We start from the raw sequence: 26109 nt of genomic DNA, 5'->3' as shown, positions 1-26109 counted from the left end.
CATGGTAGCACGATTGGAGTGAGGTGCTGTTTGTGGACTATTATTATTGATATTGTGACATGCTGACTGCCTGTACACCTAATTTTTGGGGGAAATTAGCTATGGCAGGCAAGTTTATTTAGGGCAAATTCTTCCCAACATAAAGCTCACAGGAACATAGTTCACCCAGAAACAGTTCAGCAAACTTGTTCAAAACTTGTCCCCTTTCTGGGACTCTCATCTTCCGGGGTAACTTCCACACTCTGGAACCGTTACAGGGTTTCTCCCTATTCCCAGTGACTTTTACACATCCACTGTGACTCGTGAACAGGCTTCACCTTAAGCCCTGCTGACTCCTCTCCTTATATTATATTATATAGATATAGATAGATATATAGAAGAAGCAGTAGAAGATAAGCAGCACCTCATTAGAGCAAGATAATACTTGGGTTAAAAAACTGAAATGTTGGACTAAATAAACCTAAATTTTACATTACATAGTATCTCTTTCTGAAACGTCTTGTGAGTTCATCTAAGTATATATATATATATATACTGTATTCTATATATATATACTCTGTATAAAAGTGTTCAGATACAAACATGCTGTACAAATCTTTCAAAAATAATAAATGGAAACTATTCCTACTTGCAAAAGGAGTACAGTTATTCTTTTTTAAGTATCTTAGGATTTAGGGTGGTAACACTTCACCCTAAATCCAGTCGTGTATATACTGTAGCTATCATTTTATACAAATGCAAAAAAACAACCTGATGCAATTTTTACTAACGCTGTTTAGCATAAAACAAGACGACCATTAATCACAACAGAATTCATGTATGGGTTCATCGAGTGCATGGCCCAACCAACAGGACTGTTTATCATCCAAATAAGTACAAAGTGGACATTCATGTGTATAGAAAAATAATTGACCAGCCTGTAGTTTGAATGGACAGATACTTGCTTTAAGGAGATGTAAAACCTCAAAACAAATTAATGTAAAATGGCTCAGAGAGCTTTTTTTATACTGCTAAAATAGTGAAATTAGCTGGAGCACGGTAGTTTCATTTTTTTTTATAATGTAAAAAAATGCTAATATTGAAAACTAGGGGAGACAAATCATTATTGTAAATTGCAAAAGTGCTCAGAAGAGAACTCTGTGTAATTTTACATTAATTTGTTTCAAGGGTTTAAATTTCCATTAATACAGAATAACTTTAATTGGTCCCATTATTACTCGGAGGCATGTGTTTTTGGTAGATGCAGCATACTAGACCGGAAGAATTATCACCCTGTATAGATTGCCAGCCCTAGATTTGCTGTCTTGTCCCAAAGGTAGAAATAATATAATATAGCAAGAATATATCATATTTTAGTTCCAAATCTATTAATAAGGAAAAATAATTTCTTTCTCCACAAATATTTCCACCTAATTTTATTGGTGTGGGCACAGACTTAATAAGTAAGGCAGAAGCAGCTGGTAAGAAATCAATTTTTGGATCTTGCTGAAATTAAATATGCCTCATGCTGGTTTATATTAAGTGGCTGTTTGTCAGTAAAACAGACAGATTACTGGGTTTACTAATTGCTGCTATTGGTAAATTTCATTATTGTCAGTTTTATTTTATGGATGGCTTTTTAAGGCTTTTGTAAGACAGTATTAAATATAAATATTCCTTCCTTTGTTACTGGTGCCTGTTGTAACTGTGTTTGATCTTTAAGATGCAGCTAAGAAGAACTGCTCATATCTCCACCTCAATATATCCTTGACAAGGAAACCATGATCTGTATGGGGCTTATTTACTACTTCCAAAACCTGATTTTATTAAACTGGGGTTAAGGAACAAAAACTGTACCTTGAGATTATTAGAAGCATCTCTCTGCACAGACTATGAGAAAACTTGGGTATTTTTTCTAGCCAGTTTTGTTCCCTTGGAAATAATTCACCCACCACTTTTAACTGGCCACTACCCAGTGATGTCCAACCACTCCCCTGAATCCCTAGACCGGGGATGTCCAACTGGAGACCCACTGGCAGTATGTGTCCCCCAGTCTGCTTGAAGGCTCTGGAGACTTTACAATATATCCACAGGCATCCGCAAATAGGGGCAAAAGGGGGGAGGTAATTGCCAACCGATTTACTTGGCACCTAGTTATTGTATACAGGCTTGGTCTAGAAAACAGGTTGTTTATGATTGATGACCCCCCATACTGAAAATTCTCTGTCGACACCCATGGTCCCAGCATCATCATGATAAGATAGGTATAGGTATAAGATAGATAAGTATATATTACCAGGGTCATAGCAAAATGGAAACCCTAATCAATCTTTTTCTGTTACCTGAATTGTAGCCCAAACTGAACCATTCTCCCTTATCTGTAAGATAATGGTTCATCTAAATGACATCAGAGGTGTGGGCTAATAGGGCATTTGGGTTGGGAGAAACAATAACTTTTTAAAAAAAAAAAAATAGAGCCCCCTGTTATGCTGCCCATACTGGCCAACATGCCACATGAGAAAAAACTGTCCCCCTTCATGTAATATTTTCCTGCCAGGTTATTATAAAAGCATGATAACACAACAAGAAGGTGATAACAAAGGCTGTGGAAAACCAGGCTGCAACTATCAAAATGCCCCTTGTGCCATTCTAAGCTAGAGAGACTTTTATATATAAAGCATGATGGGAAAAAAATTATATCTTAGTATAGCAACAGAAAAATACAAACAGAAAATAAAACATAGATATACTTGCAAATAACTGGCAGACACCTAGTCAATAGACACTGAACCATCCTGTATATTCTTTATTTGCCAATACTTCCTTTTCCCTAACTGATCACTGTCATTATGATTTAGGAACATGACTATTTGCATCCAAAATTGCACTTATTACACAGCACTTGGGGTCAGAAATGACCCTTAATGGCTCATGTTGGAGTCATGCCAATCTGGCATTTTGGGTGACATTGAAATACATGGAAAAAGTCTACACATGCTGAACCTTATCATCTGCTGGGTGTCAGAGAGTTCTCATTTTATTTCCAAATGCACATACAGGCTAGTGTGTGAGTCGGGGTTAACCTAAACCAAGTTAATGGATGCATTTTTACCAGGGGATACAATGGGTCAGTCTTCTGAACAATTCATACTTCTTGCAAGACCTATTTGAATGTATTTATATTTTTCAAACCCTGCACACCTCCTAAAAGATTAACTCATTGGCTGCAGTTTTGCTTAGGCAAGAAACAGTTAAAAACAGAGAAAATGGGTGCAAATCCCATGACTGCAAAAATTGACCTACTGTCAGACAAGGCTGGCAACAGAGGCCTGAATGTACAGCACAGCAGAAGAAGCTTTACATATTCTAGTATGAGAATATTCTATGGGCTGAGCTCAGACCCATCTTGAAAGCCTTTGAAAAATATACAAAATGTTTTGCTTCAGCAGCAATGGGGTTTGAGTCTTGTTCTTAATCTAAAAGTAATGCAACTTGACTTACCTTAGTTGACACTTCATCAATTAAATTCCTTTTATTTGGATCTACCAACTCAACAGGCTTTCCCTCAAATTCAATTTTACCCAGTACAGTGCCCTGAAAGGAGAAAAGATTTGTAACTTTTTTTTTAAACAAATTGATCCATATAGCGAATACAAGCCAATAGGTTGCAGGTAGACTGCAATGTATACCCAAGCATGTACTAGTAAAGGATGCTACAATATGCTCAAGGTAGCATTATTCCTAACCTAATATTATACCCTACAGGTTTTTTGATCTCAAGGGATCCTTCCCCCCCACCTCATTAGATACCTATTGCCTGGTGCCCACAGGCCATGTATTTGTTGGGTAAAGTTTTAGTATCAGTTAGGAGCACTGTGAATGGAGGAATTAGTCAGAACACACTTTTGTCACTTTAAAGTTTCATTAAACATAAAATATAGTCCTTTCATTTTATTTTTTAAGTGTTCCTGATCTTCCAGATAGATGCTAAAAGTTATTTTAAGCTAACCTGACTGACAGCGCATCATTTGCAGCTTGGCAGCAACATAATGATAGAATGTATTGTTCGTACTATAAGTATATTCAAGCACAGCCCCTCTTTTGTACAAGTAACTGCAGGTCTAGGCTGCAATATGGTAGAATAGTAAAATTAAAGAAATACACACATATGCAAGACATACAATCTCCAGAACAGTTGCTTTAATCTAGAGGAGCATTTTGCAAGCTTCTGGCCTATGCTGTAAGAAAACCTGCACTATGGAAGGAGGGTCCAACTGTAGCTGCTTTTAACAACTCCTAGCATGTATGTTGTGCCATAATAATACTAAATACCTTGTGGGAAGCAGATACCCCAAACCATACATTAAAGCCACGTTATATCCTCACCAGCTGTTGTTCTTCACATAGTGCACATTAATGGTGGACTGGGTTTTTTTTACCTCACATACTGTACATTTTGATATTCACCATGCAGCCTTAGCCTTCCAGGCATCTACATTTGTATAGTGGGTTAGGAATAAATTCTTTATACTGAATGAAATACTTTAGTAGATCTAGAACGGGTTCTAAAACGGGGGATCAAGAATGGTTAGAGATTCTTGTCTTCAGCCTTTATCCCTAAAAGACTTAAGCATTCATTTGTCTCTTTTACCTTGTCTCGGATTTTCTTGGCCAACATTCTAGTGTCGATTCCACAAAGAGCAGGTACCTGAAGGAGAGAACAGTTTAAACAGGAACAGTGTAATGCAATACAATAATGCCGCAACAGGGGGTGTCACACACAAGTGCACTACCAGATTGCAATTAATATGAGTATGAATGTGATGCTTTACTCTAGGAAATTCTCACACTAAAGGGCTATTCGATTCTGGTCATGTCTGTGTGTAGTACAGACTGGTAATTTCAACCTAATTTGGGTTCATGTCCAAACAAGCTTGTGGTTACTGCCTGCAGTGCCCAGTATGAAGAATACTGAACAACTTCAGCCTTTGTCTTTCTGTGCACCACTATATATATGTAATCAGTCTTTAGTAAATGACAGAATTCAACTGGGCTACCTGCACAAAAGCCTTTTGGGACAGAATCTTGAGTGTTTAGTTTAGGGCTTAACTTCTACTGAAGCAAAGGTACAAACATGCGCACAAAGTTACAGTATATGCGTAAACTGAACTGCTGTTTAGTTGCATTTTACTGAATAAAGTGCAAAGCAGAGGTTACATGGATACAAAGGATCCCAGGAAGTAATTTGCCTTTGAGAGGTGTTACTTCCAGGGCTCTCATTACATGTTACACATACACGTGCACCTAATGAATTACATGTTAATGCAATGTATATAATATATATATGTGCTTCCGTATTGTGAAACATGTGCATGTTGCAAGGCACACAATTTTGCTATTTTCAGTGGTAATCTGGGGAAAACATTGCATTATAGATAAAAAGAAATGTGGGGTGATTAACTATAACCCTGAATGCAAGTACTAGAGACTAAAGGTGGCCAAACATAGGCCGACTGTAGCTGCCGATATCGGCCCCTTAGACCGATTTGGCTGCTTATCGGCTCGTGTAGGGGCACCAATAATGGGCCTCCCCTGAAACTGGCCAGATATCGCTCGGGCAGGTTAAAAAATGTAGTTGGATTGGGGACCGCATCAGCTCGTTGAGCCCATTACCAACGTTTTAATTCGATTTTTTGGCCCCCAAGGCCAAACAACCGAATTAGCCTAAATTCGCCCAATATCGCCGACCCGTAGGTGGGGATATCAGGAGAAGATCCGCTCACTGGAGACCTCGCCAAGCAAGCAGAGCTTAATGTGTATAGCCACCTTGAGGGTTGAAATGTGTGTCAGCAAGTGCAAAAGAGCCCTATTCTTATAACCTAATACAGGGTAGAAGTTAAGTATAGTGCTCCCTTATGGCTGTGGCAATACAGAAAAGGGTAGGGTGCTAGTTTACAAAAATTCGGGTGGGTTGGCACCATTTTCTGAAATCTCGCTGTGATTATCATCCTACATAGTCAATAGAGATATCACCTTTACACCACTTTTGTTATACTTCATATTAAAAATTCTACTCTATAACACAGTACAAAAAATTTAACTTGAAAGACCCTTATAAAGATATGTATATAAGCATTAGCTGCAGTACTAGATAATGTCCACCAGATGGGAGGATAACTCAATGCTAAATATTGTTTCCATATGCTGAATGGTAAATCATGTGTATGCTACTGCTTCCTAGTGATAACTGACAAAACTGATTGTAAAAGGCAGTGTTTTTTGTCTTTTTCTTCAAATACAAATATATATAAATCAAACATAAATAACTCTCAAATAATTGCTATAAATACATACTATGTTATAACAAATACTTTAGTGTTGTTTATAGTACAGTGCTGTACCTTTTCTTCATGTAGCCACTCTGACAATGACTTTACGGCTCTCCAGTGACTATGCTCATTGGTATAATCCAGAACCAGCAACCCAGATACCTACAGGGACACAGAAGGTGGCTAAAAACAGTATTCTGCTACACAAGGAAATTATACACCAGACCAACCATATAGGTGTCCCAAGGGTATAAATGAATTTGAAACAAGTAAGGTGATATTAAAGTCACTTTAGCACTGAAATTAAAGGTGTTTTGTTGTGTTGTACTGAAAACAATACATAATATTATAAGTACACATCACTAATAACGCTTCTAGATTATAAAAAAGAGTAATAATATGGTGAGAGAATCATTGTAAAACAGATGCAGTAAGTAGGGTTTAGTGAACTTTTTTTGCCTGATACAGTGTTGCTGTGGAAATCGCCAGTAGCAAAATCATGCACAAATATGGGCTGAAATTTCACCCTGCATTCTGTTTCTCACAAAAAAGCACTGATGTCATTATTAACAACCTCTTCCATTACACATTAAATCACAGGGTCCAGCCTCCTGTCTATCAATAGAGCTGTCTGGGCTTAGGTTTGGAAGAAATTGGGAACATGGGAGCAATATAAGAGTCTTACCTTACCACAATGTCATTTCACCTTCCTATTGACTCAGATTCATATAGACTAATGGAATTGCCATCTACCATATCTGGCCATGTCTTTTCCAGGTTCTCTAGCACTGATCTCCAATCAGAAGTCCACACACTGGAAACTAGGAATAGTGCAGATGCTCCTGTTTGGCAGCAGGGACAGGAAGCTACACAGCAAGATTTTGTTGGTGACAATGCCACACCGCTGCTAAAATTTTTCTATCTAGGTACAGGGGAGTAGGGCAATATCTAGTATTCTGGTTGGGGGTGAGGGACCTAACCATGTGCTCTATGCTTATCAGATGGGTTAAGTGTCTTTTAACTCAAGGCAGCAAGTCTAAAAAACCCTCTTATTCTCATCTTCTCAACCCATCTATCCTAAATGTTGTCCATGCCTGTTACTAAACTTAAAAGGAAAATAAAGAAGAAACAAATCTATACTACGATCGCCTTTAGGCATGACACACTTAAGGCATGTGTGTTTTTTACTGCATTTTTTCTAAATAATTTTTTAAATTGCATCAGTTTGACAATGATGGTGGAGTTTTTGTCAGCTTGTTTTGTTCAAAAACATCAACAAACAACAAGGCTACCCCTTATGTTTTGGGCTTCAGTACAGCACCACTCCACAGCATTGAAGATCCGTGAAAAAGTCCCCAATAGCTCTGAGCTGCTTTAAGTTACCTGATCTAAGAAACCAACATTTAACAGTATATACATAGAATTAAAATTCAAACGTATTAATTAATTTAGATTCCCATTACATTGCGGATTAGGAAACTGTTCATCCTGCATCCAAAGTCATTGATACCTGTGAGATATACCCTAAGTTTAACTGTGGCACCAGCACACTAGAGTAAGTGTGTAAGGAGGTGAAGTATATTTCATATATAATTAAGTGTAATTTGCACATTGGTCAGTAAGTGACAGCAACTCCTAAGGCCTGCCACAGGGGATCAGGGGATCTCCTACACCCTGTAACCTTGTGATGGAGAGGGAGGAAGATTATTTTGGGCCTAAGTAACAATAGAATGTACATCTGCTGTGTTAGATGGAGTTCTTCTCAGGACCAGTAAGCATGAGCAGCTTTGGCACCAGTGGTTACCAGTTTAGTGGTCACAACCCAGTGGCAAAGACACATACTAGGATACAGCATGTAGGGGTTCATGTGAGTCTAGAAAACCTGAATAGCTATAATAGGAGATGTTCACTGAGTTTCAACTGAGCAAGATTTTGCAGAAAGAAAAGTGCCAATCTGTGGTGACCCCTTTGATAGCCTCTAATGGCTTTTCCAAGTTCGATGCTTTCCCCATCTACTGAAGTTACTTGTATTTCATGTAATTTTGCCACTTCAAGAGGTAGAAAGAAACATTGTCATCAGTAGGCATAGCTACATTACCTGGATGTGCTCTGACTCTATAAACTTCATGAGACCATAAGAATCTAGTGCCTTGGTGTCTGGTGCACCTCCATTTCCAATGATTGGGTTTGTGAGTGTGAGAATCTGCCCACGGTAGCCAGGGTCTGTTATAGCTTCCACATACCTAGGATCAGATTAATCAGATTTTCCATCATTACACACAGTATCCATACATTACATACAGTATTAACAAAGGCTGCCTATTTTGGCTATGCTACAAATTATTAATAGTAGTAGTCATACACAATAATTGATATTTAGATATACCAATAAAGTATGCTTAATTTGTTTAATTCCAACATAATATTATATCAGATATCTTTTAATAGTGGAGTTATAGTGTACCATTTTTGGTAAAAAAAAATCTGAAATGCAGGGGACCATTTATTAGGGGCGCACGATACCCGTATTTTGGGCTTATTTTTGCCCACAGAACAGGCATTAAACACAAGGCTCCATCATCCCTCTGTAACCTTTTGTGCTCATGCTGCCACATGATGTGGAGTCCAGATATGTGGCTTCTACAGTATCTCCATGGGACACTGCCATTGATCATTAGATACATGATGCCTCATACAAAAACCTTCCTCATAGATGCAGGGTGGCTCAGCTATAAAAATAGGCGCAGCTGCTAATAGCAACCAGGCAATTCGTTTTGACCAGTCTACAACACATTTTAAAGTTAAAGTAAAGATCTAATTGGTTGCTATTGGTAACTAAACTGTTCTAATTTTGCACCTATGTTTGTAAATCAGCACCGGGATTTTTTACATTATGCACAAGTATACAGCAGGAGAAAACAGAGATAACATGTTAGGAGCCCAGGATTCTAATCAATATTAAATATGGTTTAAAAAAATACACAGGGTGACACATTTTACAATTGCTTTGCAATTGGAAAGGTGTTTTCTCATGGTAGCTCTTTTTAAACACTGTTGAAATTAGAAGGGTAAGTATGGTGAAAAGGGGTGGTGATATCACAGGGACGGAGACTTGGGGGATAAGGGCTGGGCCTATCAGGTCAAGGGAAGCTGGTTGCCATGTGAGTGGGTATTGAAGCAGATCAAGACTGAATCAGCAGGGTCTTAACTGAATGGGCCAGTAGGTGGAAAGGCAGGGGATTTCAAATATTACTGGGCTGGTAACTTTGCTTAGAAAAGACCAGAGAAACATCAGATACCACTGCACTTTAAAAGCAGAGTATCCTCATACATTTCTTAAATTGTGCCCAGACTGTTAGGCCAGTTAGCAGAACTGACCAGCAGATGATGCTGTTGTTTTAATGTCATTTTGTTTTCACGGTTTATATTTTCTTTCATTCTGCATCTGACAATTACTTGTTGGTAGAGGTCTATTTTTGGTTTGAGTGAACCAACTGCAATCTGATGGTCTTTTTAAATTTCCTTCAATGTGCCATACAGTCCTAGATGGCTGAACTTCATGGTAAGAACTAGACAACTTGTGGGAGTAAATATTGATGGGAAAACAAGAATAATTTGACTAAGAGATAAATATATCTATGTCAGCTGCAAGCAAAGTAAATGAAAACAAGCCTGGCATCATCCATTCATTTCTTGCTATTCATTGTTATTCATATTTTAAGATTTTAGTTACAATAAAATAAGAAAAGAAAAGGTGTGGTCGGTGCCTTTACACCAGTTACGTACCCTGCTAGGCCAGTATTGAAAACGACTTCTCCGGCCACAGATGTTGGGTGACCAAATGAATATCCTTTGAGCTTGGTCCCATCCTCCAGTACTAGGTTTGCACTATGTGCCTATATGAACACATGATTATGAATATCAGAGCCACAACATCTGTCCTTAAAAATATGTATTTACTGTTTATTCTTAAATTAAACTTATTATAATATTATTATTATTTTAGAGTTAGCAATTTCTAAACACTTGTTTATATTCATAGTCTATAAGGGCTTATTATTTATGCCACATTTACAGAGCTAATGGCAGCATTTCCTACTGATTCCTACTGATTGCCAAAGTTTTGACCAATGCTACTCAAAACCAATGACCAATGCTACAAAATGCCTTGTATGCCAGAGCCAGGGGAGTGTCGGGGTTGGGTGGGCAAATTCTATACCACCCTTCCTTGTGCTTACTATGAGTGCAACACAAGCATCATAAAAGTTCATGGAGGTGCCAAATAAGGGCTAAGATTGGCTATTAGGCAGCCTCTATGCACACTATCAGCTTACAGGAGGCTTTATTTGGTAGTAAATCTTGTTTTGATTCAACCAAAACTTGCCACCAAGCCAGGAATTCAAAAATAACTACCTAGTTTGGGGGCACTGAGAGCAACATCCAAGGGGTTGGTGAGCAACATGTTGCTCACGAGCCACTGGTTGGGGATCACTGATATAGACAGTAGTATACTAAGACAATCTGCTTTTTTATTGCATGTGTTTTTTTAATATATTTACATTTTTGTTCTGCAACTTACAGCCTTAGGATTGTAACTGCTATTGATAGGGAAATTTAAGCAAGGAATTCATGAAGAATGGAACAGCAAGAGAGGTAGGTTTAAGGAAGGATACAGGCATATAGGGGGTGATTACCAGATAGTAGTTCCTCTGAGGAACCGAGGACTCATCCTTGAATATATGGAATAACAAGTAAAGAGAGCTAAGGGGTACAAAAAAGCCACAGGCCACTATGTTTTTAACACTTTGCAACATGCTCACAGGCATGAATAGAGCCCAATGACCTGCACTTTCCCAATTATTACAGTACTGCATGCATTTAGCACTGTACTCTGCCTCTTGTTGTAGATTATTAATGCAGTGCAGCAATGTCAGAGAACCAAATGATGGGTGAATGAGCACTAAGGGTCACAATTTTATTCCCCTTTGTGCTATAGCAATTGAGTCTGGGGCTTTTGTAAATGACCATTGCAATAAGGTGCTGATGCAGGATGTGCTTCTTGTCAGTTTTTTACTGGATGTTGCCCAACTTAGATTAATGGGCCAAAGACCAGCAGCATTCTGTTTTATAAAAAGAGCTAGAACTAATTTGGTTCTGAAAGAGGTTAGAAACCAAGAACATAATACTGTTTAGGGAACTATAGAAAGATGCTGTGCTTTTTTCAGTTTTGCTTTTGAAGAAGTTATCCATGTGTACGAGACCTTAGAGGTAGAGTCTGATAGAATTATTATAGAATATATTGATGCAGCCAAGTCTATAAGGTACATATACACATAAACCAGATTAGTGCTGGGTAACAGTATTTGAGAAGCAAATGCCTTTTTGTGTAAGCTATGCATGGAACAAATAGCAACTACTACCAATCAACAGAATGTAATTTTAATTAATCTTGTATTACAAAAATCTTTTTTAATTAGGTCTATAAAATCCAGGCATATTATATACCAGTTCATTTTACAGTATATATTCTTCTGACTGTGGTTCTTCATTATAATGATTAGTAGGTTACGCTAGGACAAGTGCTCCTGATTCATAATAATGAAAACAATATATATCTACACTCCTCTATAATGATTTCCCTTTAATGAAAGTGAGAAAAGCAAAAGTCCTATAGAGTCTAGACTAAAAGTAAGACCATCAGTCAACAAAAGCATTTTCCAGACCAAGATATGCATACCATATTATTGTGTACCATAGTGTTTGTATAATTTGGCCTCTCCACTCCACTCATTTTACACTCATGACACACAACACAGGTACAGAATCTGTTATCCGGAAACCTGATATCCAAAAAGCTCTGAATTACTGAAAGCCATTTCCCATAGAGTTTATTTTAAATAATTCATTTTTAAAAAAAAAAAAAGATTTCCCTTTTCTCTGTAATACTAAAACAGTACCTTGTACTTGATCCTAACTAAGATATAATTAATCCTAAGTACAGGCAAAACAATCCCATTGGGTTCAATTCATGTTAAAATGATTTTTAGTAGACTTGAGGTATGGAGATCTGAATTAAGGAAAGACCCTTATCTGGAAAACCCCAGGTCCCCATCATTCTGGATAACAGGTTCCATACCTGTATTTCCAGTTTAGTGGATCAAACCAATAAGTCTGGATTAAAACAGTTTACATAAACAAAAAGTTCTGTGTTAAATTAAGGAATGGCTTTATATGCAATGTGGAAAACATAGCCACAGGCTTTGTAAATCCAACCCAAACACTTGGCACCTAAGTATTGTTTTTCTGAAACCTCTCCAATGATCTAAGTGACATTTACCTTCACAGACAGTTTTAGAAAACGTAATGTCCAGCCAATTTATTCAGTCAATGAAACTGGTAGTTAAACAAGACATTTCTTGTGGTAACTCACTACAAAAACTTTTGAAATACTTTAAGAGAAAATCCAATTATTTCAAAGAAATATTTAACATGACTTTTACATAGGGAACAGTGAAAATAATTAGTCTGTGCATATCTGGTCTGCTTGCAGCTTTCTCCCTGGGTGAAATAAGTAGTACAAACTACAAAATGACTCTAAAAAGCAGGGGTTATATCTTTTTTCTCACCCCTCTTAAGAAAGCTGGACTCAATATAACGAGGAGCATTGATTACAAAGTACCTTAACACTCATGAACCGAATTCCAGCTTTGGAAAAGCTCCATTGGCGACAGGCAGGTGCATTGAAGGCTTTGGCAGCCTTAAAAACTGTCAAAATCCTGGTCATTCTGAGGACTTTCTAGAGCCTTTCTGCTCTTTTTGTTTAGCAATGGTAAAAGAGTGTCTCCCTCACACTGGTTGGTAGGAAAAAGGCCACATTCTGGACAGCTTCAACTGATATAAGAGCATACTGGGCCAATGAACGGACCGAGAGCAGGCTCCACCTTCACATTTTTGTACATTTTATTTTCACATTGCAATGTGACCTAGTTGCAACATTGAATAAACATTAGTACTTTAGAGTTGTTCTAACATATATCACCTTCAGTGGAAATTCTTATTTTTTTTTTCTAAGCAGTTTTACATAAGATGTGTCCTCATTTTATTAGTTATCAACATTTTTTAAAATCACAGCTAATCATACAGTTTATTTACTTTGTCAATCTACAATCTTTAGATTGTAAGCTCTTGTGAGTAGATTGTAACATTTGTTACATTATTGTAAGACCCTTGTTCGTTATAAATGAATGTAAAGCTCTGCGTAACTTGCTGGTGCTATATAAATAAACGACTGTACAGATAATTTACAGTTAATTTTGTACTTTTGTATAATGCACCAAACAAATATTTATTTGTATTTTGCATGTCAAGAACAACTGTTTTAATAAAAACGTAACCTGTTTTATGTAGCAATGCTGAGACTTGGTGATTTTCTTTTGATGTTAACCAATTTGATTATTCATACAGTCTTTTCTCTATACCTCCACACAGCATTAAATGCTAGGTGCTAATCATTATCTTCTAGTAATTTTCTCCCAGGGCTGCAATCGGGGGGGGGGGGGGTACAGGGGATACGGCAGTCAGGGGCCCTGTGGCAAAGGGGGCCCTGAGAAACATAAAAGTGCGATTCACTTGTTACAAATGGGGAGAGGCATGTTATTGCTTCATACAATAAGTCATATTGTTCTATTCAGGTACTGAACTAGCTAGTATCTGTCCCTTGCTGTTAAACTTCTCTGCAGAGTTACATAAGCATTTTTATATTGGATCTTTCAGGTCTTTACAGGACAGGTAGCTAGGTAAATAAGATATAGAGATTGAATTCTGTAAAAAAAAAAATACAGTTTTGTTTTGCAACTAAACAAAAGGACAGTGACATAACTTCAGCTGTCCCCACAGTCCTCCTATTCCCCAGGACCCCCAACATTTTTTTCCAGTGCATATTTATGAAAATTCACAAAAGAGTTCAAAATAAATGTCTGGAGGTGGAATTGGGGCATAGTAATGTCACAGGCAGGGTGTGCAGATGATAAAGTTCAACCCAAACATGCCCATGAGCTGCAAAAGTTGTGTGGATGGCGGCCGGCCTGACCTGTGAGTAAACCAGTGGGTTCTATGAGTTTCAGGCCAGCCCACACTTCCCTAGCCAGGCAAAACCCTGCCTGAGTCCTAACTGAGGCAAAATTCACTCAGTAGCTCCACCCCTGATACTACCAGCCAGCCCAAAGCATCATTGTTCCACTCACATCACTTTGCCCCCTGTCCTGACTGTGGGCAGAAGAAAGGCAGCAACCCCAATCAATTCACGTTATTTTGCAGCAGCAATTACAAATCTCAGGCAGCAAATCCAATCAATTCACTCTCACAACAATCACAAATCAAATTTTTCCATTAATTTTCTAAGTCTGCTGTGTGAAAATCAGAAAAAAGCCAATTTATCAGCTTGAATGCTGAAGATACCCACTCACTGCTATAATATATGGGAAGGTAGCTTAATTATGATATTCAATGTTCATGTTTTTTCAAGACTAACTGAAGTAAAAAAAATTGTGATCTCAAAATATTTTGCCTCAATTTTCATGGTTTTTCATTCTTCTTAAAATTATATCTACAGATTTAGGTTCATAATCTGTCTTTTATAACTCTGCTTTTGGGTTTGTGCAATTGGATTAGAGATGGATATGTCATTATTATTACCAGACATTACTGAAAAGACATACAATAAATCACATTTTTCATTGAATGGAGAATCTCATAATCTGTGCAGAGCAATATTATAAACTATGGCAATATAGGTTTTCCCCTGTACTAAGCAGATTCCATTACCAAAAGCTGTATTTTTACTGTTTAGTCAAATATTAATATCATTGGTTTGGTATTTCATGCAATTATTCTAAATCTTTTGTGCAGACTTTTGTACTGACAACTTTGCAAATCTGGCTGTGGGCCACAGGCAGGAATAGAGGGTGTATATGAAGGGAACAGGGCAGAGATTTGGAGACTATCCACAGTAAATCCAACTAAAAGAAAGACACTTTGGAAGGCACATTTTGCAATCTTGTTTGAGGTTGCTGGTCATGAGGGTTCTCACCTCACATGATAAGGGAATGGAGTAATTTCAGGTTTCAAGAGAAATGAAGGGAAATGTTTAACTGAGACTATTACTGGGGTTAATATGCTGAATATCCAAATTCTGTCAAAATTATACTGGCACCTCTAGGGTTAATATGCTTATTGTTTTATTTGCTGTAGTAATTATACTGGCACATCTAGGGTTATTATGCCCATTGCCTATTTTATTTAGTAATGATACTGGCTCATCTGGGCTTAATTTGCTCCTTATCCATTTTCTGTAGTAATTATACTGGCACATATGGGGGAAGATTTATTAAGACACAAAAGTTCCGAGTGTATTTTTGCCGATTTGTTCGCGCTTGCACGATTTTTTCGTACGTTTGCACGAAAAATTCAGAAAGGTTCTGCCGCTGTTTACAATCGTTTGGTACGAAAATTTCGGGACTTTCGGATACAATACAATATTATCGTGACTAATATGATTTTTTCGTAAGCATTTTTGTGATATTTGCGATTTTAAGAAATTATCGTATCCACTCCGAATTTTTCCCATTTGGGGGTGTTTTAATAAATCGGCCCCCTGGAGTATATTTTGGTAAAATAGGTGTGGTATTTAGGTGCCAAAGTGGGCGTGGCCAAAAAAATTGCAGTGCTGCAAGCGGCAGATCTTTTTATCTCTCTCTATTTTTCAAATGTTGGGAGATATGATTTTGTCCTCAAACAGGGTCAGTGGCAACTTTCACTGGCTGCCATACAGAGTCCATCACAGCCCCCTTACCGCTCTTCTTATCCTGTTGGGCCCTGCTTGCTGCTTGCTGCGTGAAAGCTATCTCTTCAAAAAAAAATTAAATTTCCATTTTACTGTGGAACATACAGAGATCTTCAATAATTAAGGGAGTTTCAGCTATGCAGAAGGCAGATCCAGACAAGCCTTTTTCCATGTATCTTTGCTAATGGGAAGAAGCACACCAATATGCCGACAATGCCTTTAACTCATTTATTTGCAGAAACAAACAGCACAAGCTTTCAGGGGTAACCCCTTCTTCAGGTGAAATACACACAAGTAATCAATTTAGTCATTAAATACCTTAACAGATCATGTGACACTATCATGTGACCCATTAACCCCATCAAGGCTGCAATAACAAACAGTCCCAAGCAGCCATTCAATTATATGTGAAACAACAATCCCCTTCATAGGAGTCTTTACACTTCATAGTCTGTAAAACATGTAACCATAAATACAAAATATCACATTAAAAACCAATTCTACAAAGTATCCCATAGTAAACAGTTGCAAAATCTATAAAAAAAAACATTTCAGGCTAAAACTTTCATTTAAACCTTAAGGGGAATGAGAATCCAATTTTTTAGTCCATACTGCCTCCCTTGTTTAGTCAAATTTCCACCTCTGAGTAAGTGGACTTGTTCTAATATTGTCCATCTGACTTGTGCCACAGTATGCTTAGCAACATAAAAATGTTTGGCCACACATAACTCAGATACATATTTCTTTCCACTTTTTTACGCAAAGGTACCCAATTTGAATTTGAGGGGTGCTAATAACCCACTTTTCAGTCCTATTGATTTCCCCCGCCTGTAAGAAAAGAGTGGGGTTTCTTTAAACAGTTTGTTTTGCAGCATGTTCCAATGTTTTAAAATTATTTTATTTATATTAGGGGTGTGGCTACCACCTCTCTCACATTTAGTTTTCTTAGGTTGTATTTTCTTAATTAATAATTCCTCACATTTTACTCCTTTTAAATCCTGCTTAATTTGATTAAGTTGCTTCTCATTATAGCCTCTCTGCACAAATTTTTTAACCATACCCTGCGCTTCTGCCTCATATAGCTCCTCACTAGATGTAACCCATCTCGCTCTACTCAACTGGCTATATGGAAGGCCTTTAAATACACCAGGGGGATGGCAACTATTGGGCAGTAAAATAGTATTACAATCAGTGGGTTAATAATGCATGGTAGTCATTATTTCATTATTTACAATTTTGACCTTATCGTCTAAAACTGCTAATTCCTGCTCGGATTGTTCTGAGCCAGACAAGCAGCTTCTAATCTATCAATTTCTGCAGTATTTCCCTTTCCTTAATTGAGGTTAATTTGTTTATTGTCCATTTTTGCAGCAATCTTACTTCAATGACATTTCTGCAGTGATCTTAATGGTATGTATGGGTAATTATTGCTAAGGGATGCGGTAAAACACAGTGCATTTTTTTTGGGCTGAGACAGCCTTGCTTATCCATGTACATAGTGCTAAGGGATGGCTGCAGCAGCAGGTGCACTTACAGTATGTGTTTGGTGGGCCCCTGGGGTTTCTGTGTGAGAGACTGTGTGAAACTGGGTTAGAATATATTTGCAGCTGCTGCACCAAAGGAACCTACCAAGCCCCAGTCAGAGCCCCTCTGTATTTATTCTGTAATGTATTTTACTTTCCATAAAGTCTCTTATGTTTTGTCCTTCCAACTGATTGGCAACTCTGTTCCTGTTTGCCTGTCCTGATACACAATTGTCCCAATACACCTGTCAAATATACCCATTTATAAACCATAAAATATATATGATATAATAGTGGCTGGCCAGCCTTCTATGGAAACTCATACAGCCTATATAGGGCTTTTTGGTCTTTATTGACCACCTTGAACAGCCACATAATTAACTGCTTACGGTCAAATGTTTTTCAAATCTATTTTTTACCTATTTATGTATAGTGTAGCACATTTTCATGATTTATTCTCTTTACTTAACGGGGCCCCTTGAGTTTCTACAAACTCAAAATTGATTTCTACAAACTTGGCACCTAGTTATTTTATAGAGTCTTGGTCTAGAAAAACAGCTTGTTTTTGATTGATGACTTGGTCTCCTTCACGGAAAATCCTCTGCTGACACCCATGGTCCCAGCATCACCCTGATAGGATAGGTAAGTAAATATTGTCAGGGGCACAGCAAAACCTACTGTGGAAACCCTAAACAATAATTTTATCCCTTATCTGAAAGCTAATGGTTCATCAAAATGTCTTTACTGCTTGGAATATGGCTTAAGATTTCCCTAAGGGGTTGAAGGGTTCCAGTTTAAGTTTCCTGAGGGGTGAGTTGGACTGGGGATGTGATCGGTGATTGGGATGTTACAGGGCATTGACAGGATACATTTCTCTGGACATACTGTGGGTCATTTATAAACACTGGGCAAATTGCAGTAACCCATTGCAACCAATCAAATGTTTATTGTCATTCAACTTGCAGCTGGCTGGAAAAAGCTAATCTTTTTGTATTATTCACCTCTACACTTTTATTATAAGACCCTGTTTTTGGATTATGAAATAAAAGACCCTTATTTTGCCCAGGTGCAGTAACCAATCACCAGGTAGCACTAGTCTTAAGGCAAATTTTTTTTTGGTTGCTGCGGATTTATGCACCTAGGCAAATTTTGATTACATAAAGGTAATTTTTTTATTATACTCTCTACTTAAACAGCCCCCGTTGTTATACAATTATGTCAATTGTGCACGACTTGGCACCTAGTTATTGTACACAGGCTTGGTCTAGAAAAAGAGGTAGTTTTTGATTGATGACCACTGGCAACCTGGAAAAGGCCAGAGGGGCTGCTGAAGATGCCATAGACAGTCAGTCACTATTTACTGGGCTGTTGGGGGGCTGGTGGGGGGCTGTTTGGGCCTCTGTGTACTTGAAATTCCAGGGCCTATTTTGAATCTCAGTCCAGACACCCATGTCCCTTGAGTTAATATAGATATATATGGATCCTAGCCTAACCACTGTGAAAATTGAAAAGCAGAAATGAAATCACCAGTTAATAGGAATACACTACTTGCTTTTTAATTAACTTCACGTTTATAATCATCCAGTCAATTAAGAAATCTAACAAGCTTCAGTTCTATCAGTATTTTAATAATATTTGGCCTTTTCTACCAATAAAAGCGTGTATATTTTAGCAGTCTGTTTGCCACTATTTTCTGCTAGCATGTGACTGAGGCGTTAGAAATTTGAACCAGGGGCAACCTCAATGTATCTTCTCACACAACTGCACCAGCTGAGGGGTGAAGGTCCAACTATTCTATGGCAAACATGCTTAGTCATGAGCATTTTAATACAGTTTCAGTGTAGAGTTTGTTTTGCATAATATCTGAATCCACAGTAGTTAAATACTACAGGTATTTTAACTAAATTCACGACATATTGAGGATTTACTCAGGATCACTTTATTGGCAGGTACCAGCACAGCTTATGAAGTAACTGTTGTCACACAAATTCCCCAATGAATAATATAAGCAATCTAAGGTATCCCAGGTCACTGGGCCCCAGCCTGATGCCTACTTCCCTGCTTCTTAGTTCTCTCTAGGAATGCTGTCCCTTCATTACAGACTCAGCACAGCACTTAGCCTAGTCCCTCTTCCTTCTGGATCCCTATCTGGGCAAGGTACCGCTGGGACACTGGTCCCTTCCTATATACTCACTATAGCCTTAACTTCTCATCTCACTAACCTACCACTAACTCTCTCTACTACTAACTCTCGACTACAGTGAGCTCCACAAAGCAAACCAGTCAGTATCTAACCTAACTACTCCTCCTTGTAACTGTAACCTCCTTGTCAGGCCTCAGGCTACCCAGCGTCACCCCTTTTCAGCAAAGAGAAACTAGTACCCTGCTCTCTCCCTTATATAGACTCTCATGGGGACTTTCCTCCTCCTTCTCCTTTTCCCCTTTACATTTAAACAATTTTTGTGAATCATACCTACCCTAATAGATCAAGTCAATAATAGCAGTAGCACCTGCTTTGCATGGCACAAGTCAGTTGCATACATGGATACAAAGTGTAAGAGGAATGCTGAAATCAGTGTGACGTCCATGATTACTTAATGTCCATGCATGCAGTTGTGCACAGTTTATTGAGACATGCTGAATGTGTTCATTGGAACTCACTGTAAGTTGCTAGCAGCATGTATGGGAACTATTTTTTAGTCAAAAACATTTTGGGGTGGGTCATAAAACTAGTTATTAAGAACCCATAGTAAACAATTGGAATTTTGTGATGTAAGGGTTCTAACTCCAAAAATAATTCAGTTTTGTCCCCCCACCCCCTTGGCTCATTGGTGTTTCTCACAAAGGCTTTTATATCATTTATTTAGCAGCTTCTTCTCTATAATAATCTTAATAGTTTTCACTATAAACATCTTCATTGTTGTTTGCACTTCAATTTCTCTCAACTCATGGTTGTATTCAACCATCTTATTCATATATTACTAAATTTGTATTTGAAAATGGTGTGAGGTAGGTGTGTTTAATAACACAAGTCTTATTGGTTATTTTCTTATCTACATTCTCAGCAATTGTCAGTTTTTGGCACAATATGTAGAATGATGACTTGTTGGCATGTTATTGGTCATTTACTATTTCCTAATTCTTTATCCAAATGTAGTCAGTTTTGTAAGAGTGTTATCTGATGTGCATTTGGTCAGTTGTAAAATGTTGTAAATGTACAAATGTACAGCTTATGTACTTGGGTGTGACTGTAAGCACAGTGGTATTAATGCTTAACCTAAAACACATATGTCTACATCTACTTAAATAAAAGAAATACATATACATGCACTGTATATATGTAATGTTAGCAGTTTAAATTATTATCAGGTAATATAGTTACAGGTGCAAAGCTTGCTCTATGCCTTGTAAGCCTAGGCAAAAAAAAAAAAATTAGTGAGTGCTACCTGGTTACAATAAGTTACTTAAACTGAGCCAAACTTTGCGCTGTTTATTGTGCAACATTGCACCCTGTATTGCTTATTTACACAACATTTGCATCTGTGGCATTGCTACATTCTGCACCTTGCACTCAATACAAAATCCAGAACAAGGTGCAGACACAAGGCAGTCCTGCACTTAATGTCTGCATAAGGCAGGCAGTATGTACAAGGCTCTCTTGCACTTCTGCTACTAAATGACACATGAGTTAGGGGGTTGGGATAGGGAACACCTACATGCCACCCACAGCTTGCCCCCAACGAATAAAGTACTGCCAAACGCAGAAATGTATTTATCAGAAAGGGAAAGATCTTCATTCTTCTGGAGTGCAAAGACCTATGCTAAGAGTACAGGGAATGGTGCAAAAATGCAAAACAAGTGATTTGCAACAGATTTTTGCATTTTGTACCCAGCATCACACTTCATAAATGAACTTTGCAGTATTGTGATTATAACTAACAATGGTTCATGCAAAAAAGTGAAGTGCATTTCCTAGCTTACTGAGGAGTTGTAATATATAGTTAACTTTTTTCTACAACTGAAACCTGGCTGATAGTCGGTCCAGTGAAAGGCAGAAATTTACCTGAAGCCTTTCTAATTTGCCTCAGAGGGGGGAAAATAAATTCCTAACCCCAAGAGGGCAATTACACTAGTCCCTGGATCAATAGTGTACTAAGAATTAATTTCAATATTCTTGTATCTCTCCCTTGCTAAAAAGTCAGCCAACCTTTACTTGAAGCTATCTAGTGTATCTTCTAGTACAACCAAGAGTTAATTTCAATAACCAACCTTTACTTGAAGCTAATGTATCTAATGAATCTAATGTATCTTCTAGTACAACTGAGAATTAAAGGGGTGGTTTAAGTTAACCTTTAGTATGACACAAAATTACCTGTTCCTAGCACCTTTGCAATTGGTTTTCAATATTTATTTTTAATAGTTTTTGAATGATGTGTCTTTCTCTTCTGCCTCTTTCCAGCTTTCACTGACCCCGAAAGCCAAAAACGAATGCTCTGTAAGGCTACAATTTTATTATTATTGTTACTTTTTATTACCTTTCTATGCAGCCCCCTACTACTCATACTCCCATCTATCATTTAAACCGATGCCTGGTTGCTGGGGTTAATAAAACCCTAGCAATCTGATAGCAGCTAAAATACCAAATGGAGAGCTGCTGAACAAAAAGTTAAATAACTGAGAAACCAATTGAAAATTGTCTCAGAATATCAAAGTCTACATCATTTTAAAAGTTAATTTAAAGGTGAACTATCCCTTTGATTTCACTAACCCTATATTTCGCCCTTGCCAAAAAGGCATCCAACCTTTACTTGAAGATACCTAATGTATCTTCTAGTACAACAATTTCAGAGAATATACAACTTCCCAGCTCTACCAAATTTTTATTTCATTACATTTTTAAGATGAAATCTCAAACCTCATTTACAAACTGCAGAGCAGGGTGACATGCATGCCACCATATTTTTTGCACATTCGCGCCATGCCCTGTACTTGCAGGATAGCCTCAGGTTTTTAAAATCCAAAATTTCAAAAAGACCTACATCTGCCCCATGAAAACAGAGCTGCCTGCATCTAGTGGTGCTGTATTCATGAGGGGAGAGGTAATGTAACTAAATGTACCTCATAATGCCACTTGCATGTCAGTCAGACTCGAAATTTAGGGCAGTGGCACACGGGGAGATTAGTTGCCCGCAATAAATCTGCACTACGGCAGGCGATTAATCTCCCTGACATTGGCAAGAATCGGTTTCCCGAAGTCGCCTGAAGTTTCCTTGAGAGGCAACTTCAGGCGACCTAAGCAATGCGATTTACATTCTTGCCGGTGGGATGGCATGTCGGGGAGATTAGTCTCCCGCGGTAGTGAAGATTTCTCCCGGGTGACTAATCTCCCTGTGTGCCACAGCCCTTAGGGAGTACTGGCTGGTGCAGGCCACAAAGGAGCTCTGTACTTGCCACTTGCCCTATGGCAGGCAGTAAGGTGATACTGACTGTGCTGCTGTGTTCTGACTGTGTTTGTAACAGAATGACCCATGCAAAGTTCAAGGGCAAGGAACGTGCACAAAGATAATAAAGCCGGAATCTTTATTGTAAGCAAAGCTGCAGTAGGTTTCAAGAGCTTATTTTAAAGAATGCATTAGGTATATCTAAATTGAAAATCTTAACTACTGCAAAATTGATCAATGTTTTTTTCCCATGTAAATTGAATATAATCATGATACTGCCAATACTAACATGACATATGAAGTATATATCAAGGAGATTATATTCAGATGTAGATGGACAAAGTTTCTTCCAATGCTTTGTGCGAGGGGTAGAACCCATTTCAAAAGTGGGAAGCTGTTATTTTGTGACCTTGCACCACAAAGTGTACTGTGCAACTTTATCACAAAGTTTAGTCACATTTCTTCATCAATCGGCTGACTGAGTGTTGCAGTTCCAACATCTGTTTGTTCTGATTTGTTGGTTTTGGAAGTCATATGACAGTAGTGTCCTCACAGGGCTAGTTAAATACTAGAAGAGATGTTTTAAGAACTGCAAATGAGAAGAACTTTAGATCAGGACTAATTCTAGGAAAACCTAGTCACTGGTTATTGGGCCCCACAGCAACATCATTGGGCTGCAATTTACGTAAACTATTTATTTATTACATATAAAGTTCACTGACCCCCCCAATTAAAATACTGACTTATTAGCACATTATTTTTAATATTTTTATGTAATACTGACTAGTTATTGGGCCCCACAGCAATATCACCTGGGTCTTGGGATAAACCTTGCACCTGTTAACTAAACCACACAAATGTTAACAGCTCTGCTAATTCACACTTTAACCTGATCACAGTACAAGTTGACAGTGCCCTAATTAGTATATGTGGCTGTGTAGAAATAGATTTTGGCTGTTTTTTGCTGGTTTTGTGATTGTGATTGAATGGTTTTAAAAATTACACTTGGCAACCCTGATGTGAAGTAATGTCTTCAGTAACCAGATGATCATGAAGACTAGGTTGCTTGCATTGATGAACTGCATTGATGAATCCAGGGATGTAGCTGCAGGGGGTGCGGCTGCACCAGGATCCCTTTTGCAAAAATATATTATAGATGGAGGTAAGCTACCCACAATAAAGACTCAAAGCATTGATCCTGTCACTTGTTTCCAAAGTTTTAATTTTTTCAGGTGCCCCACTCAGTCCTAGAGTAATGCATCTTTAATGATACAGTGTGCCCAAGTTCAGTTCATAATTGGGGATGAATAGTACTGCCAGGTCCAGTGCCAGAAGGCTTGCCACAAATCCTACAACAGAAAAAGGGGATTATGAATCATCTGCAAAATAAATGTCACTAAAGCCGGCCATACACGCACCAATGATATTGTATGAAACCTCATTTTGTACGATATTCGTTGCATGTATGGCTGCTCGACGAGACAACCAATATTGCAAAAGTCTGCAGATAATGGTCGACTTGTCGATCGGCAAGCTTAAAATCTACATGGGAGCGATCTTTCGTGCGACCAATGATCGCACGAAAGATCGAAATTGCTACGTGTATGGTCACCTTTAGGGGCACTCCTGTCCCCAGTAAAAGACAGCCATCACATAGGCTATCATATACCTAATTCTCCCATTGTACTCTCCAGTGACAGCAGGGGAGATAAGACAGGAGGGTTTAGTAAATTTTTCTACATGGTGGTATTTGCTGCCCCCTATTTATTACAAACTAAACTTTCATAAAATATTTGTACTTGCAGTGCAGCCCCTGCAACAGGCAGTTAGAGAGAGGTAGTACATGACTCCTGACTGTAGTTGGGGAATAATGGGAGCTACATCATGAAGCTATCATTTATACAGGAGCCCTTTTTTTCATGCATTTTTCGCAGCAAAATATTACATAGTTTTGCAAAAAAAAATGCAGAATTTGGCTGTGAATCCAAACCTGGCGAAAAAAAATTCTCATTACTGTAATTGCTTGGGTTATCAACTTTTCTGGAAAAAGAAACAGCCTTACTATATCTTTTTTCCCCCATATTAATAACATTGGCTTCAATCATTGTTTTTAGTGGCCAGGGTGGCATTATTTTTGCACCCAGGGGAAAAAGGCAAATTACCATTAAGCTGAAATAAAATCAGCGCCCTCACAATTACCATTATACTTTACAGTCCCCCAGGTCTGGGTTTAGAGCAGCACAAATTTAGGGGCGACATGCTGCCCAGCCGCACCTCATATATGAAGCATTGGGGACAGGACAGTACGTACTATCACCAGTGCTCCATATGTGAAATAAATGGAAGTGCATGCGCGCAACTCTCAACGAGGGGAGGGAGAGGCCTCTGTGCACCTTAATTACCACTGCCCTATCAAAGAAATAGCCAGTTGCAACTTCCTCTGCTGTAGGATCACTGGTACCACATTCAGGGACACGTCTAGAAAATCCAGCTGCTGCCCTGGTTGCAATTTAATTTCCATGCAGTCAGTAGTGGTAGCACCAGGCAAACGCAGATACAAACACAAAAGCACAAGGCTGCAGGCCAAGTGCATTTATACAGGCCACATAAAGTTGAGGTTACTATTAATATCTTTATATATTTAGGTAGGGGGGTACATTATTCATTGCATCTGGTTTTACAAAATGCTATACTTTTGTCTGTTTTGCTTTTGTTTCCCTTGCTGATTTTTATTTGTATCCCTGCAGTCCTTTTTTGGGGGGGGGGGGGTAGGTACCGGTGTTGGTTTTCATTTTGCAATTGTCTGCTTGCTTTTAAACTAGATGCAATAAAGGAAGAAAGAAAGAAGATTGCTGCACCACTCACAGCTGTATTGCTTTTAAACTAGCCTGCCCTACGTCACATCATAGGCTGAGCATTAAGAGCGGAGGAGGGGGAAAGGAAAAGGGAGGTGAGAGAGCGAGATTTCAGACTGTGGATGGGCGGGGGAGCGAGAT

The 26109-nt window shown here is 38.3% G+C and overlaps 1 protein-coding gene and 1 long non-coding RNA gene across 2 annotated transcripts in view; both read right to left on the bottom strand.

The window, feature by feature from the left end:
• The window catches only part of cps1 (carbamoyl-phosphate synthase 1), a 58278-nt gene extending 45093 nt beyond the window's left edge, over positions 1-13185 (bottom strand). Inside the window, exons 1-6 of the mRNA XM_004917848.4 lie at positions 12988-13185; positions 10095-10204; positions 8407-8551; positions 6381-6470; positions 4631-4687; positions 3481-3573 (exon numbers count right to left, since the gene is read on the bottom strand). Of these exons, the coding sequence (XP_004917905.1) occupies positions 3481-3573; positions 4631-4687; positions 6381-6470; positions 8407-8551; positions 10095-10204; positions 12988-13092 (600 nt within the window). The 5' untranslated portion in view covers positions 13093-13185. The remainder of the gene's footprint in view (positions 1-3480; positions 3574-4630; positions 4688-6380; positions 6471-8406; positions 8552-10094; positions 10205-12987) is intronic.
• An 11129-nt stretch (positions 13186-24314) lies between these two features.
• Positions 24315-26045, bottom strand: LOC116407607. Its single transcript, XR_004220429.1, has 2 exons — positions 25979-26045; positions 24315-24462 (listed from the first exon to the last, which is right to left on the bottom strand). It is a non-coding gene; the product is annotated as an uncharacterized LOC116407607 (long non-coding RNA).
• Between the last annotated feature and the right edge of the window lie 64 nt (positions 26046-26109).

The sequence above is a fragment of the Xenopus tropicalis genome, chromosome 9 (assembly GCF_000004195.4).
Source record: "Xenopus tropicalis strain Nigerian chromosome 9, UCB_Xtro_10.0, whole genome shotgun sequence".
Lineage (NCBI taxonomy): Eukaryota > Metazoa > Chordata > Amphibia > Anura > Pipidae > Xenopus > Xenopus tropicalis.
The sequence above is the reverse complement of the archived record's forward strand: the minus strand, read 5'-3'. Positions and strand labels throughout refer to the sequence as shown.